At 44.2% G+C, this 13,278-nt stretch overlaps 1 protein-coding gene across 2 annotated transcripts in view; it reads left to right on the forward strand.

Annotated features, from left to right (window-relative positions):
* The window catches only part of LOC142365745 (tetraspanin-36-like), a 28,545-nt gene extending 15,274 nt beyond the window's left edge, over positions 1 to 13,271 (forward strand). For both annotated transcript variants that reach the window (XM_075446947.1, XM_075446948.1), the window contains exons 2-7: positions 6,681 to 6,872; positions 7,472 to 7,546; positions 8,020 to 8,115; positions 8,655 to 8,807; positions 9,534 to 9,617; positions 10,931 to 13,271. In XM_075446947.1, the coding sequence (XP_075303062.1) occupies positions 6,681 to 6,872; positions 7,472 to 7,546; positions 8,020 to 8,115; positions 8,655 to 8,807; positions 9,534 to 9,617; positions 10,931 to 11,017 (687 nt within the window). In that variant the 3' untranslated portion in view covers positions 11,018 to 13,271. The remainder of the gene's footprint in view (positions 1 to 6,680; positions 6,873 to 7,471; positions 7,547 to 8,019; positions 8,116 to 8,654; positions 8,808 to 9,533; positions 9,618 to 10,930) is intronic.
* The last annotated feature ends 7 nt before the right edge of the window (positions 13,272 to 13,278 follow it).

Below are 13,278 nucleotides of genomic sequence, written 5' to 3' on the forward strand. Positions count from 1 at the left end.
TGGATATTTATAGTTCTTCCAGTATGTATTTGTAGTAGTTTGCTGCAGAAAACAAACACTATTGGTCTTTAAAGATAAACAGTATTATTTACCATATCTTTCTTTTTCCATAAGAAGTTAAAAATGTGGGACAAAGTCAAGTCAGTCCAAGTTCTGTGCTGTGGCAGATGTTAGTGCTGGCCCTGGGAAAACCTTATCTGAAAGCACATGAGGGAGAAATGCCTTTTTTAAGTCTCATTATCTCAGCTGTTTTGCTGCATAGAGGATGCATCTTGCTGAACACACTTGTTTGGTGAATTTACAGTTTCCCCAGTTTTTACAGCTTTCGCTTTTAACACTGTAGCTTTGTTACTCCATATTTATCTCACCAGCTTTTTAGAAAAGAAAACCCGATGCTGGTCAGCATTAACAGCCTAAATGATCAAATCAACACTCTGAAATTGGAGGATGCTGGAAGAAACCTTCAAAAAAACCCCACAAAACCTCAAACCAACAAACACTGTCTTTTCATTTCATAGCTGGTAGTTTGGCTCCTTTGCTGTATTGTGTTTAGGTTTGGTGGGAGGAGGAAAGAAGCCTATGCTGATAAGTCCAAGTGAACACAAACTTCTGTTCCTAGCCATCATGTAAGGTCAACTTATTAAAACAAACAAGGGAAGGCGGAAAAGTATCTGTTCTGCATGACTGATAGATACAAATTTTGTATTTTATTTCCTTTTTCAGACCGATTGTATAGAGGGAAGTTCAAGGGGCCCCTTCTATGGCTGTGACACTGATTAAAGTGTCGTGAAGTGTTTGTGTGGCCAGAAGTCTCTATAGAAGGGCAGGGGGTTGTGGTCACCAGCATACAAAAAGAAAAAAATTCCCCTTCTGACAGCGGGACACAAGGTAAAAATCTTGTTGTACTTAAAAAAAAAAGAAAAAAAAAATTATATATATATATATATAAAATTTTTTTATATATATATATATATAAAATCTACTATTTTCCAACGGCTCTCCTGATAGCTCAGGCTCCTCGTGGCCATCCAGTCCTATCCCCTTCTGTTTCACGGGCAGGATTTACCATCCACGGTGCTGTGTGTGCATTACGTGGCTGGAGACAGTTCCAGCTTGTTACGTACGTTCCTGCAGCAGAGCACTACTCGATACCTGCCTCTCTGGCCCAGCCGGCTGGGCTACGTGTGGAAGAGGTGGGTGAAGTCAACTCGGTGAGTAACCCTGCCCAGGTCCTGCCCAAAAAGCAGCCTAGGAAAACCCGGTTGCTATGGCTTTGCTTTTTTTTTTCACTCAAGCCCAACAAGGACTTTATTGTTCATGCTCAAACAATTTAAGATCTCCGCTTTCTGTCGGAGGCACAGGGTGTGAAAAAGGAACTAATTGTGGCATTAGGTCCTTGACCGACAGGAGCGGTGGTGGATGAGACAGCAGAGACGGTCACAGCTTTGTTGCTCAGCTGGGAAAAGGGGCTTTCCTGCAAAATTTCCATTTACCTCATCTCTTCAGCTTGTATTATGGGTGCCATCAGCGACGTAAAGAAATACCAGCAGCATTTCCTGGAGCCCTGGTGAGTCACCCGGGGATGTTTGGGGAGGAAGGGGTAAGGTTAGGATGCTCTGCTTGCCAGCAGTGCAGCGCTTGCTGGCGGATGGCAGCGATGCAGCCCCACGGACCAGATGAACTGGTTCTCCCGTATCAGCCTCGCGTCGCTCCTTGCCTGCCTGCGCTGGCGTTGGTGCCAGCTGCATTGGTCCAGGCCTCTCTGTGCGTCGCGTGATCCTGTTCTGCACTGAAGTTTTCTGAAAGTAAATTTCCAAGGAGGAGACGAACAAAATTGTGAAGAACAGTAACGATTTCTAGTATTAATTTCTCAGAATAATCCTGGCTACTCAGTATATAATTTTAGATGTGTTTGAGAAGGTGTTTGACTAATCATGAAGAAGGAATAATTTGATCTCTTCCTCCCCAAGAGTAATTGCTTAAACTGGCCTTTGTGAAAGATTTTTTTTTTTTGAGTTCCAACAGAAATCTGTTTAATTAGACATACTTTACACTTTGTGCTCTTGACTTAAGGTCTGTCTTCAGCAATGCAAAGGAAGTTTCTTGTTGTACTTCTCTAGAGAAGTTTCATCATAGATCTAGGAATGGGCTGAAGGTTTTGCAATGTTGGGTGAAACTCACTGCACCGGATTTTGTACTTGCCTTGAGTATGGGGAAGGCTGAAGAGGAAAGCTCAGATTTATGTTCTGAAATATTTTTCACCTTCCCTTTCAAAGTTTGGCTCTGGGACTCATCTGCAACAATAAAACAGGGAACAGATCGTTACGTGAAATGCCTTCCACTCCTGAGTGACCCCGCTCCTCAGGCTTCAAAATCTTCACTTTGAATTAAAAACCATGGGTGAAGCCGTGGCTGTTTCTCAGTTTGTGGGGAAAAAATGTGAACTTCCTTTAAGCTAGATCTTTTGCCCGAAGTCTTTTATTTTTACCTCATTACGCTTCCTTTTTCTGCTTGGAAGCAGAAGTTCAGAAATTACAATAGACCTCTTGCTGGCTGTGTTTCGTCTCTGTCCAGAACCCAGACAACCCTGACTGTTGCAATAAAATCTGCTGTGATAGCACCAGTCTGTATTTGTGTTGATAAAGTTTGGGCAAGATTCTCCTTGAACTCAACGCTGGACCCTCTGATGTTGGCTCACTGCCATGGAGGTTTGCTGCTCCTGGCTTTACAGGACTTCTGTGAATTGGCTTCACGGTGTGGTTTGGAATTTGTGGTAGCCCTTTACTAGCAATAAGGTTTTTCTTCGTTTCCCACAGTTGCTCCCTCTTTGGCATCTCCTGTGTGTGCTTTCTTTGCATTGTCGTGCTGAAAATAGGTAAAAAACCAGGTGTGAAGTAGAGAGGAGAGATGAAGAATGTGTCTGTTGCCTAAATCACTTGCGGAAGTATAATGGAAATATTGGAAGATTCTTATGTGTAAAATGTCCTATAGAAAGATTAAATTATGAAGCAGACTCTTCAGAAGTACAGAACTACTTGCAAAGGCTGGGACTAGAGTTACGCGTAAGAGCAGGGCTTTACATTCTCTGAAGATGACAAATGATTAACTTTGCACGTTAATTTTTACACGCTAACTAAGTCACACGGCTGTTTTCATTGTGCATGTTTTCAGGTGACGTCGCTGCTGACTGCAGATGGCTCGTTTACTTGCCAAAACCATGGTTTATGCCCCTTTTTGTACCCTGGCTATGCAGTCTGTGCTGCCCTTCGTGCGTTAAAGGCACCCCTGCTCCCTTTCCCTGGCAACTGCCTTCCTCCACTGCCAGCCTTTCTGAGGGCCTCGGGGTCCTTCTGATTTTCTCCTGGGGCTGTGGGCACTCAGCAGTTGATGACAACTGCGGTGGGACATCCCAGCCTGGGTGCTGAGTTGCACTGAAGGCTGGTGGCCTCAGGAAAAACGTTTGTATTAGTGGCTGCACCCAGATGCGAGCGTCTGGTTTAAAAGTGCATGTGCGGGAGGCTTCGTGCTGCTGGTGGCCGGCTCCACCTCTGGGTTGGGGTGACTAGCCGGGGGTGCTTTCTCTAGCCTGGAATTTGTAAAGCCACAGCTCAGCTCGGCTTTAGGTTTGCAGTGATGGCAGCAGCAGAGAGACCAAGGATGAGGTGATCTGGGGTGCGAGCGCGGAGGCTGGGAGCATCGCCGTGTTGTGTCTGTGTTTGTGGGAGAGGATTATGACTCGGGGTATGCTGGGGAGTCATGGTGTACCTGCCTGAAATTTCCCAGAAAACTGAGAAACCAGAATACCATTACTCTGCAGCCATACTTGTGTTTGCTAGGAAAGCTTCAAAACCCAGCAACAAATGCAGTCAGGGGAAGATGGGACGACTATGACAGTAACTCTGACATTATTCATGTAGTATTTTTTGACATGCAAAAGTAGGGAGCAGTTTTTTAAGTCAACCCAGAGCATCATGCTGTTCCTGCTGCAGTCACTTGGATGTTTCCCACGGCTTCCATGGGAGCAGGGGCCGAAACCGTTTTAGGAACTGTGTGAGCTGCTTTCCAAGCTGGTGCTGGCCCAGCTGAGCAGAGCACTTCCGTGGTTAGTAAAAGCCCCTGCATCCCCTGTCTTGAATCCGCATTGTTTTCACTGCGTTTGGGGCCAACGCGGCCAATCACAGTGCTTGATAGTCCTAGAAAAGGTTAGAAATAAAGGATATATTGGGCAAATCCCATCATCACATTTTCTCCGTGATGGTGGATGGTCACCCAAGGAGCGCTGCGTCCTTCTCCACGGCTGCCCTTGCCCAGATGATGCCGTTGCAGAACAGAGAATAGGTGGACAGTTGCACGTGGATCCAGCTCTCCATGCTAGAAGTACAGGATGCGCTTTTTGAGTGGTACACCTTGCCCTTCGTGCAACTGAAGGCAAGGCAGGACGGAGGTGCAATGTCCCCAGCCCAACCTTTAGTGCTGCTGTCACTCCAGGGACTTTTCCTGTCCCACTTTCAGTACAAGAGCATAGTGCTGGAGGAAGAAGAGGTGAGTTTGCTCACGGTGGTGAAGTGAGAAGGCAATGGTGCCCTTTGCACTAAAGTGGTCTTGTCCTTTCCCTGCATCCTTAAAAGAGGTGGGAGGAAGAAGCCCCTGGTCACTGTGCACCTGCAGACAGGGAAATGGGAAAGAGATTTTCCTCAGTGAGAAGAAAAGTTACAGGAAGTTTTCGGAACTACTTTAATCATTAGCACTCCCTGAAAACCTAGTCCATGTGGAGAAGAAAAGAAACCTCTTGAGAAGTGGTGATTCTGTTCCTTTTCCTGGTAGAGGACCTGAAGTATCTGAGCCCCAGCACAGCAGGATCTTGCGTGGCGTGTGCTAAATGTCCCAAAGGGTTAGTTTGAGCCTGGTTTCATCACGTGGTGCATCTGATCCCAGTAGTTTTGAGGTACAGGCAGCGTCTAGGAATGCGAGAGTGGTGTGGGATGAGAGCTGTCTGAAATGATGTCCCCTGTTCTTGGAGGTAATTGAAGGGCAGGCACCAGACCTGGCTGGAGGGGAAGGAGCCAAACAAGGTAAAGGAATTAGCAACTCCTAGCTCCAGTGTGAGCACTGTTTGATTTAATTAAAATGTACAGCGCTGGGGGAAGTAATGAACTGCTTGTAAGCTGCATGATGAAATCCAGCTGTGGCCTCTTGAAAACAAACAGGCCGGTTTCCCTCGAGTTTCCAGAACCTGAGTACAGACAGTGCTTAATTTTTACAGGCATCGTCTTGTGCTGCAGGATTATAGGGAGCGGATAAGCTGTTGTAACTCTCCAGAAATTTTTTTTATGCTGTTGGTGAGGCATTGGCAGGGCATTGCTGAGTCTTTTGGTGTTATTTCCAGGGCTGTACCCAGTTCCGCAGATAAAAGCCTTCAGTCTCCAGGGCGGCTCGTTGGGCAGCTGTCACTGGTGCACTGGATGTTGGCCTCAACTGGCAAAACATCCTTTTGGAGGAGAGTTTATTTTAGAGGATGCAGAAATCTGTTTCCTCCAGGAAAAGGAGGGACTGTGTTTTGCTGAGATTAGGAACGTTTGTGCCTTAGTGGTTAATGCTGTTGTGAGAGTGGAAAGGATGAATTTTGCTTTTAAAAAAGCCCAAAACCAACAACCCCCCAAAGAACCTGTGATGATGATGTGGTTTAACCTGGCAGCTGGCAATTAGGACCACGCAGCCGCTCACTCCCTCTCCCTGCAGTGGGATGGGGAGGAGTATGGATAAAAAGGAAGACTCATGGGCTGAGATAGACAGTTTAGTAAGACAACAAAGAAAATAATGATAATAATAATGAATATGCAAAATGAGATACACAATACAGTTTTCCTCACTGTCTGATGGACAATTGCACAGCCGGTCCTCGAGCAGCGATCGCGGAACCCGTGGATTTCCCAGAGCTTCCTGAACTCACGAATTTCACAGAACTCACAGGGCAGGGAAAACATGAACTCACGGATAAGTTCAAACCCATGGAAAAAGAGATTCCTGCCCCCCGGCCACCCTCATTTAGATACTGAGCATATGATGTCTATGGCATGGAATATTTCCTTTGGCCAGCTTGGGCTAGCAGCCTGGCTGTGCTCCCTCCCAGCTCCTGCACCGCCTGCGCATCTGCTGAGCATGGGAAACTGGAAAAAGTCCTTAATTTCTTAGCAAAAGTTAAAAACATCAGTGTTATCAACATGGTTCTGGTACTAAATCCAAAACACAGCAGCTACCGGGAGGGAAATTAACTCTACCCCAACCAAAACCAGGACAAGTGATCATCTTAAAAGTTGATTCTTGTAAATGCAGCGTTGGGTAGGATGCAGGTGATCTTGGGTAGGCAGCGTGAGCTTTGCCTTCTGCAGAGACACTGGCTGGTGCATGTTAGCAGACTAACAGTGTTTCAGCTCGGCTGAAGTCATGCTTCATTGGTAGAGGAGGGATTAGTAGAGGAGTGATTCATGGGAAGTGAATTTCATTTTCTCTGTGGTAAAGTTTGAATGGGTAGCATTTTTTTCTTCTAGATCTTTGCATACCGTAGTCATTTCTTCTGAAGTTGAAATGTTAGTTGCACTGTTAAAAAAAAGGTCCATATTTACTATCCTGGGCAGAAGCTTAATAAATAACTGCTAATAACTTTCTTTATTGCCTTTCAGGCAGCAGCAGCAGGTCTCAGCTATGTTGGGGGATATGTCATTAACACCTACAAGAGCTACGACAACTTTCTGCAGGACAAGTACGCTCTGTTACCAGCCGTGATCATTATTTGCGTTGCTGTGGTAATGTTCATCATTGGGTTGATCGGCTGCTGTGCCACCTTCCGCGAGTCTCGAGTCGGCCTAGGGCTGGTGAGTGTTGCACATTCTTGCCTGTCCTCTGCTTCACCCTGTTGCTTGGTGTGGGAGGTGCTACATTAGACCTTCTCGGGATGCCCAGAACAGAAAGTAAAAGGTTATTCTGAAACACATGGCTGAAGCACTGCTCCTTTGTGGGAGTTACGTGCTGCTGTGGGGCACTGATTGATAGCGAATGATTTTTAAAATAAACAGAAACGTTCACATTGAATAACTTCAGGCCCCCAGCTCATGCCTTGAAGGCGACGTGAGCTCAACAAGCAGTGCCCAATGTACCTAACTCAGCTGCTGGCTTATCGGTGCAGTCTCCTGCTCGACAGCCACCTCGTGAAGTGTTTCATAGGCTCTTCACGCAGATCACACCGTGGCAGTGTTCATGAGACTGCCCACGTGGGGCACAGACACTGTGGAACTGCAGTCATAGTCTGGGCCACGCACAATAATCTTCTATTTTAAATTATTTGCTGGAAACTATTTGGATTGGGGAGGCAACAACAGATAACAGTAACTTGTCTCTATAAATGTGATGGGTAACGTGCAATTGAATTCAAATGCTGTGGGATTATTCCTTACGATCTCTCTTTTAATTTCAGTTCTTGGCCATTATCCTGGTTATCTTTATTGCAGAAGTATCCGCTTTTGTCCTGGGATTTGTTTACAGGGAGAAGGTAAGCAAAGAATTGCCAGCTCTGTAGTAACCTAAAAGTAAAAAATAGATGTTGTGTTGTCGGAGCATTCCACTACATTCAGTTTTCTTGTACTTCAACCCCTAACCTGCAATCTGCAGGGCAAGCGGCAATGGGGATGTCACCCTCCAGTATGCAGATCACTCTTTGTCGGGAACATGGTGAATACATAAAGTACCTGGCAGGCATTGCAACAATCTCCAAGTTGGACTGAACAGTTCTTAATGCTCGCAAAGGAGGGCTCTTCCATCAGAGGAGGCGAGCTTCTATCCAGGAACGTCATTCTGGTTAAGTGCTACCAGCATTTCATCTAAAACATAGCTTGATTTTTCTGTTGGTTGGTTTGTTTTTCCCCTGACTTAGTTGGGATACAGATCTTTTGCAGTTTCCACTAGATAAAATACTTAGCTGTCATGTTAAAACAATATGTATTTTTTTCTTTCCTCTCTAAATAGGTAAAAACTGACGTGCAAGGCACGATGCGCTCAGTCTTTGAGAAGTATGATGGGAAAAGTCCAGAGTCTACTGTTGTGGATTACTTGCAAGAACAGGTAAGAAAACATTTAAATTGCCCTGAGAAATATTTAGAAAGCAAGAATTGGGTCCTAATCAAGGAATTTGGGCTGGGAAGGACAGAGGGTCAGTATGGTCGTATCCTGGAACTCAACTCTGCAGCATTGTTTAGTGTCTGATTCTCCAAGGCAACTGAGGGTACTCCCCATGTTGTAGAGTTGGCATTTTCAGGCTCGAGGTGTGAAGTGTGTGTAAATGAGTGGTCTTGTTGACATGAGTGGCCATGAGTGACCAAATGAGTACATATGAATAACTGCTGCTGAGACTCCTGTACCATAAAATAGAAAGATGACAGAAGACTCTATCCTGCAACCTATTACTTTAAAATTAGAGCTTTCATGAAGGGTGAACTAGTAAGAAGGCAATAGTGTATGAAGGGAAGTTGATCTATTGTATCTAAATCTCTTGCATGCTGTGGGCAGCTCTTGCCCAGTATGCCTAAGAGAGGTTTAACTCAACATTAACATCCAGGTTCACATATATTCATATGTCCCTGTAACTGTCCTGTGTTTGGCAGCTTCATTGTTGCGGGGTGAAGAACTACAGTGACTGGACAACCACACCGTGGTTTAATGCCACCGGTAACAACAGTGTCCCTCTGAGCTGCTGTAGGCAAGATATGAAGAACTGCACGGGGCGTGTGGATCAGCCGCAGGAACTCGATACACGGGTGAGCATACAGGGCACAGTTTCATAGCCAGAGCATGATCATTCTCAGCCAGGACCAATGAGGAAAGCACTTCAGCCAGGGTTTAAGGGTAACTTCATCCAATTCTTCTTAGCAATTTGTCCCCCAAACCCTTTTCTCCCCGTGATTTTCCTCTAGCTGACTTCCTTCTTCTATTCTTCTATAAAAGCTCCTAGATGATGAAGGAGGGGCACCAGTGTGGATGCTTGGTCTTGTCTGTCTGCTAGTAACAGTCCTCCATTTCGTGTTTCTACAGAAGCAACGTGACAAGGCCAGAGCGCTAGCTATGGACACGTAGTTGTTCAAACAGATCTGGGGTGGGTGAAGAGACCCTTCTAGGATTGACCATGAATCTGGAGAATTGCATATCAGGTCTTTCAGTCTGGGGCACAAGCCCTTCAGTTGAATTTTAGTAGATACCACTGCTGGTCTTCCTGGTTCTGAGGTTTGGGCACTTCTTTAAGTGACCTGAGCCAGAGGAGATTCTGAGAAGCAGCAAATGTCAGTGTCTCTCCCCAGGCAAGAGGTGAAGGGCAAGGTGTTGAGTCTGGTAGGCAAGAGTGGAAGCCCTCGGGTCTGCAGTGGTTGGTTAGACAGGCCTTACAAGGTCCTGCTTCCTTTTAAGTGTCAGGGAGGTAAAAAAAAGCCAAAAAACATCCAGCTAAATTACATATTTTGATTTGTTGTCATCCATCTCTTTCATGACAGGGCTGTGCAGAGGAGCTGGAGTCTGGGCTGCAGAGCGTTATCAGCTACGCTATGCTTGTAATCCTGGGGTTTGCCATCGTAAAGGTAAATGTTTTATCTCTTCCCTCATAGAAAATAATACTGTTTATCCTTTGATCCCGGGGCTTTTTCTTCTGCCGGGTTCTGTTAAACTACAGCCTTTTCCTGGCTCTGAGATAGATGCAGTCCTCTGTCCCTTGCTTGTTCTCTTCCAACTTTCTCGATTTCATCTGCCTGACAATAAGAGGAGGAATCCAAAAAGTGAGTATGGCGTTTGGGATGGCAAGTCAACGGAGAATCCATCTTGGTTGTTTGGTAGGAAGTACAAAAAACTGGGTGTGCTAAAAGGCTTAGATCTATAATTCTTTATTAAAACAACCAGCTTTTTTATATTTAACTGGAACTTTAAAAATTGCTCATCAAAGTTTCTTTTTAGATATAACCCAATGAATAGTCTTGTGCTTAGAGACCTGGAGTCAAGGTAGACTAGAAATATAACTAGGAATGAAACCAGCAGGGCTATTTATAGACTTACAAGATTGAATTAAATGAAATGTGAAGCCAGATCATCTTGTGGGTGAAAACTAGATTTGAAAAGCCCTGGTGCAAAAAGTAAAAAACAAAACCAAACAACAAAACAAAAACCAACTCCTCGCAATAGGCACATCATAAAGTTGCACAGGCATTTCTTCGAAGATTTGACCCATAAATTTTAGCTTGGTGGTTTGTCATTGTTCCCTGTACCCGTTCTCACAGAATCACAGAATGGTAGGGGTTCGAAGGGACCTCTGTGGGTCATCTAGTCCAACTCCCTGCCAAAGCAGGGTCACCCAGAGCGGGCTGCACAGGACCGCGTCCAGGCGGGTCTTGGCTTAAATGGCTTGGTGACATCATTTCCATCATTTCCCTTCCCTCTATGAGTTCTACACTCCCATTTCATGTCCCGTTTCTGTTTATGATGAACCATCCCATCACGATCTCTCCTGTGATCATCTCTAAAGATTGCCTTAGCATATTCTCTATCTTTATTTGCATATTTTATATGCTTAAATATTTCACATAACTCATTTTAAATCCAGAATAATCCCGCGCTTTCACTGAAAATTTTCCCACAATAAGATCACTAGGAATTAATACGGATTTGTCAATTAATGGGAGAAACCAAAGAGAGAAAAGTGGAGCTGGAACTATTATTGGAAATCGATGTGCAAAAAAAAAAAAAATCATCACTTTCTGCAGATGTCTCTTCTAAGTGTTTTTAATACAAAAAGAATGTCCCTGCTATGGTGAAAAGGTTTAATTAACATATAGTTGTTGGGTCTGATGACTGAAACAAAATACAGCAGAAGTAAATCTCTCTTTTTTTTTTTTTTTTTCAGTTCTTTGGCATGCTGAGTGTCTGCGTGCTTACGTGCAAGAGAGAAGACAGTGGATATCAGCCTCTTTACTCGGGGGTGTTTGCTTAATAAAATGCAAAGATCACTTTTTTGGCTTCCTGCTGATAAAATAGACTTGGAAAGATGAACGTTAAAGGACAATTTATGACCTTCTTGCTAAATATTTTATGTACACGAAACAGAAGGAGCATTGTGTATTGATTTGGGAAAGTCTTTTGCAGGGGACGTGAAATTGCAGTTTCAATATTCAGTGCCCTACAGTAACGTACCCTCATCTTGCGCACCACAGCTTTCTGTAAGGTTATTGTAGATTCGGATTTGTGACTTCAGATAGCACCAGATGGTGTAACGGTGACTCCAGGAAGAATCTCTCTTCTGCACTTCTTTCCTCTACCCTTAGGACGTGCAGAAGAAACCTTATTTTTTAATCACTAAACTGATTTAGACTGCAGGATGGGTTTCAGTTGTCTGCACAAAGCTCAGATCATTCCCATAGCGTGGTTAAACAGCAAAACAAACTTTTGAATGTCAGGTTCAAATATTCTTCATAAGCATGGGGAGTTAGCATACCTTTTGTCTATATCTGCTGGCGTTTCTAATTTTTTTTTACCTCTCCTTCTTATAGTCATATGTTGTAATTCAGTTCACTGCAGGGGTTGTTAGTGCAAGACAACCCTGTGTTTAAAGTCTAGAACAGATATTTGAGTTTTTTCTTGAAGCAGCGAGCAAATGTGAACAATCCCGGGTTAGGAGGAGATGTGTGCTCCGAGCTTTTGGGCTCAGGATATCTCTCTGCCTTGTTTTTTTTGGTCTCTTTTTATTATTAGGCATTAAAACTTGCTTATGAAGCAGGGCTTTTGAGTATTTCTTTTCTCCTTTTGCCGATGCTTTTACGGTTTGTCTAACAGACTATACGTCTCCGTTCAACGTAGAAGTTGCAAAAGCTGTTGAGAGGGAGACAGGAGCTGCAGGGCATGCTGGCTCGGCATGGTTGTGTAGACAGGGCTGCTGGAGGGGTCAGTGCGGCCGTCCCTGCGCCGCTGCCACACTGACCGCTTTTCACCACAAAAAATGCGAAGGTGATGCTTTCTTGTCACAATAATAACAATAACCCGTTGTCTGGCAGCGTCACGCAGCTCCGTGTTTGCTCGTTTTCCTGTCTCCTGAAAGGTCTGCTGGCTGCCGTCACTGCTTGGATTGCATCACTGCTTTAAAAATGGTCCTCCTTTAGTTCATTTGTGTGTTTTCCAGTTCTTTAGGGGGTTTTTTGTTGTTGCTTTTAGAGTTGGGGAGGGAGGCAGTCACGAGCCATTCTTTATTAGGGAATTGTGGAAAAGCAACAGTGTATTTGCTTATTTTTTCTTTGTGATTCGAAAACCTAACAGCACAATGTACACTGTTAAGCAGCTATTCTTTATTGCAGCGCCGGGCACACAGGGGATCTCTCCTCCAAACGTGCGCACCAGACACCCTGTTGCTTCAGGTTAAATACAGTTACACATGTAAATATTCATTCTATTTCTAGGAACTAATTAGCATATGTAAATATCTTTCACACATGTCTGTTAGCATCTTTGGGTGGTCTTCGGGGATCCCAAGATGAAGGCCCATCCTCTTCATCACGCTGTTTGCTCATTGACCTTTGTTTCTGTGCAGACTCAGTTCCAGGATCACGTCCATCGTGTCCTTCAGGTTGTTTGGCTCTGGTCTGGTTGCTCTTTTGGTGCCTCCTTATCTCTGTAGCTTGGCGCCTTTGCCCTCCCAAGGCCGAACTGTCTGGAGTAGAATTATTTAGGAGTCTCTTTTATCCCACAATTATCCCAATTATTTGCTGGGAACCAAGACCACTTTTGTTTCACTTGATTATTTTGTCTAATGACTAAGTGATAGCTTGTGTCCATGTCCTTCCACTACATTCCTTAGTGAGAAAACGGGGATCAGTGTAACAGTTACACCGTTAGATAATTGTGCATGCAGGAATACGAGTTACAGTACTAAAGACTACTAAAAACTAGAAAATATAAGGCTTTTTTGTTATAGTTTCATGTTTCTTACAATCCCTTCTGTCATTTGGAGGGATAAGCATTCTATCCTTAGCAATCAACCTTTATATCTGTAGTTAATTAGAAGAAAAGGAATTTGGGGAAAATGTAAGCTTTTTATCATTTCCCTTCCCCTGAGAAAAAAAGTAATGGCCTATGACGATGTTCTGTAGGGGACATACCAGTATGGGTGTGTATATGTTGAAAAGCGACTTAATTTTTATTGAGAGCTTTGTCTTCTGTTGAACGCCGAAATAAACTTAATTTATATAACCAATTAACACATCA

This window comes from Opisthocomus hoazin, chromosome Z (assembly GCF_030867145.1).
Source record: "Opisthocomus hoazin isolate bOpiHoa1 chromosome Z, bOpiHoa1.hap1, whole genome shotgun sequence".
Taxonomy (NCBI): domain Eukaryota; kingdom Metazoa; phylum Chordata; class Aves; order Opisthocomiformes; family Opisthocomidae; genus Opisthocomus; species Opisthocomus hoazin.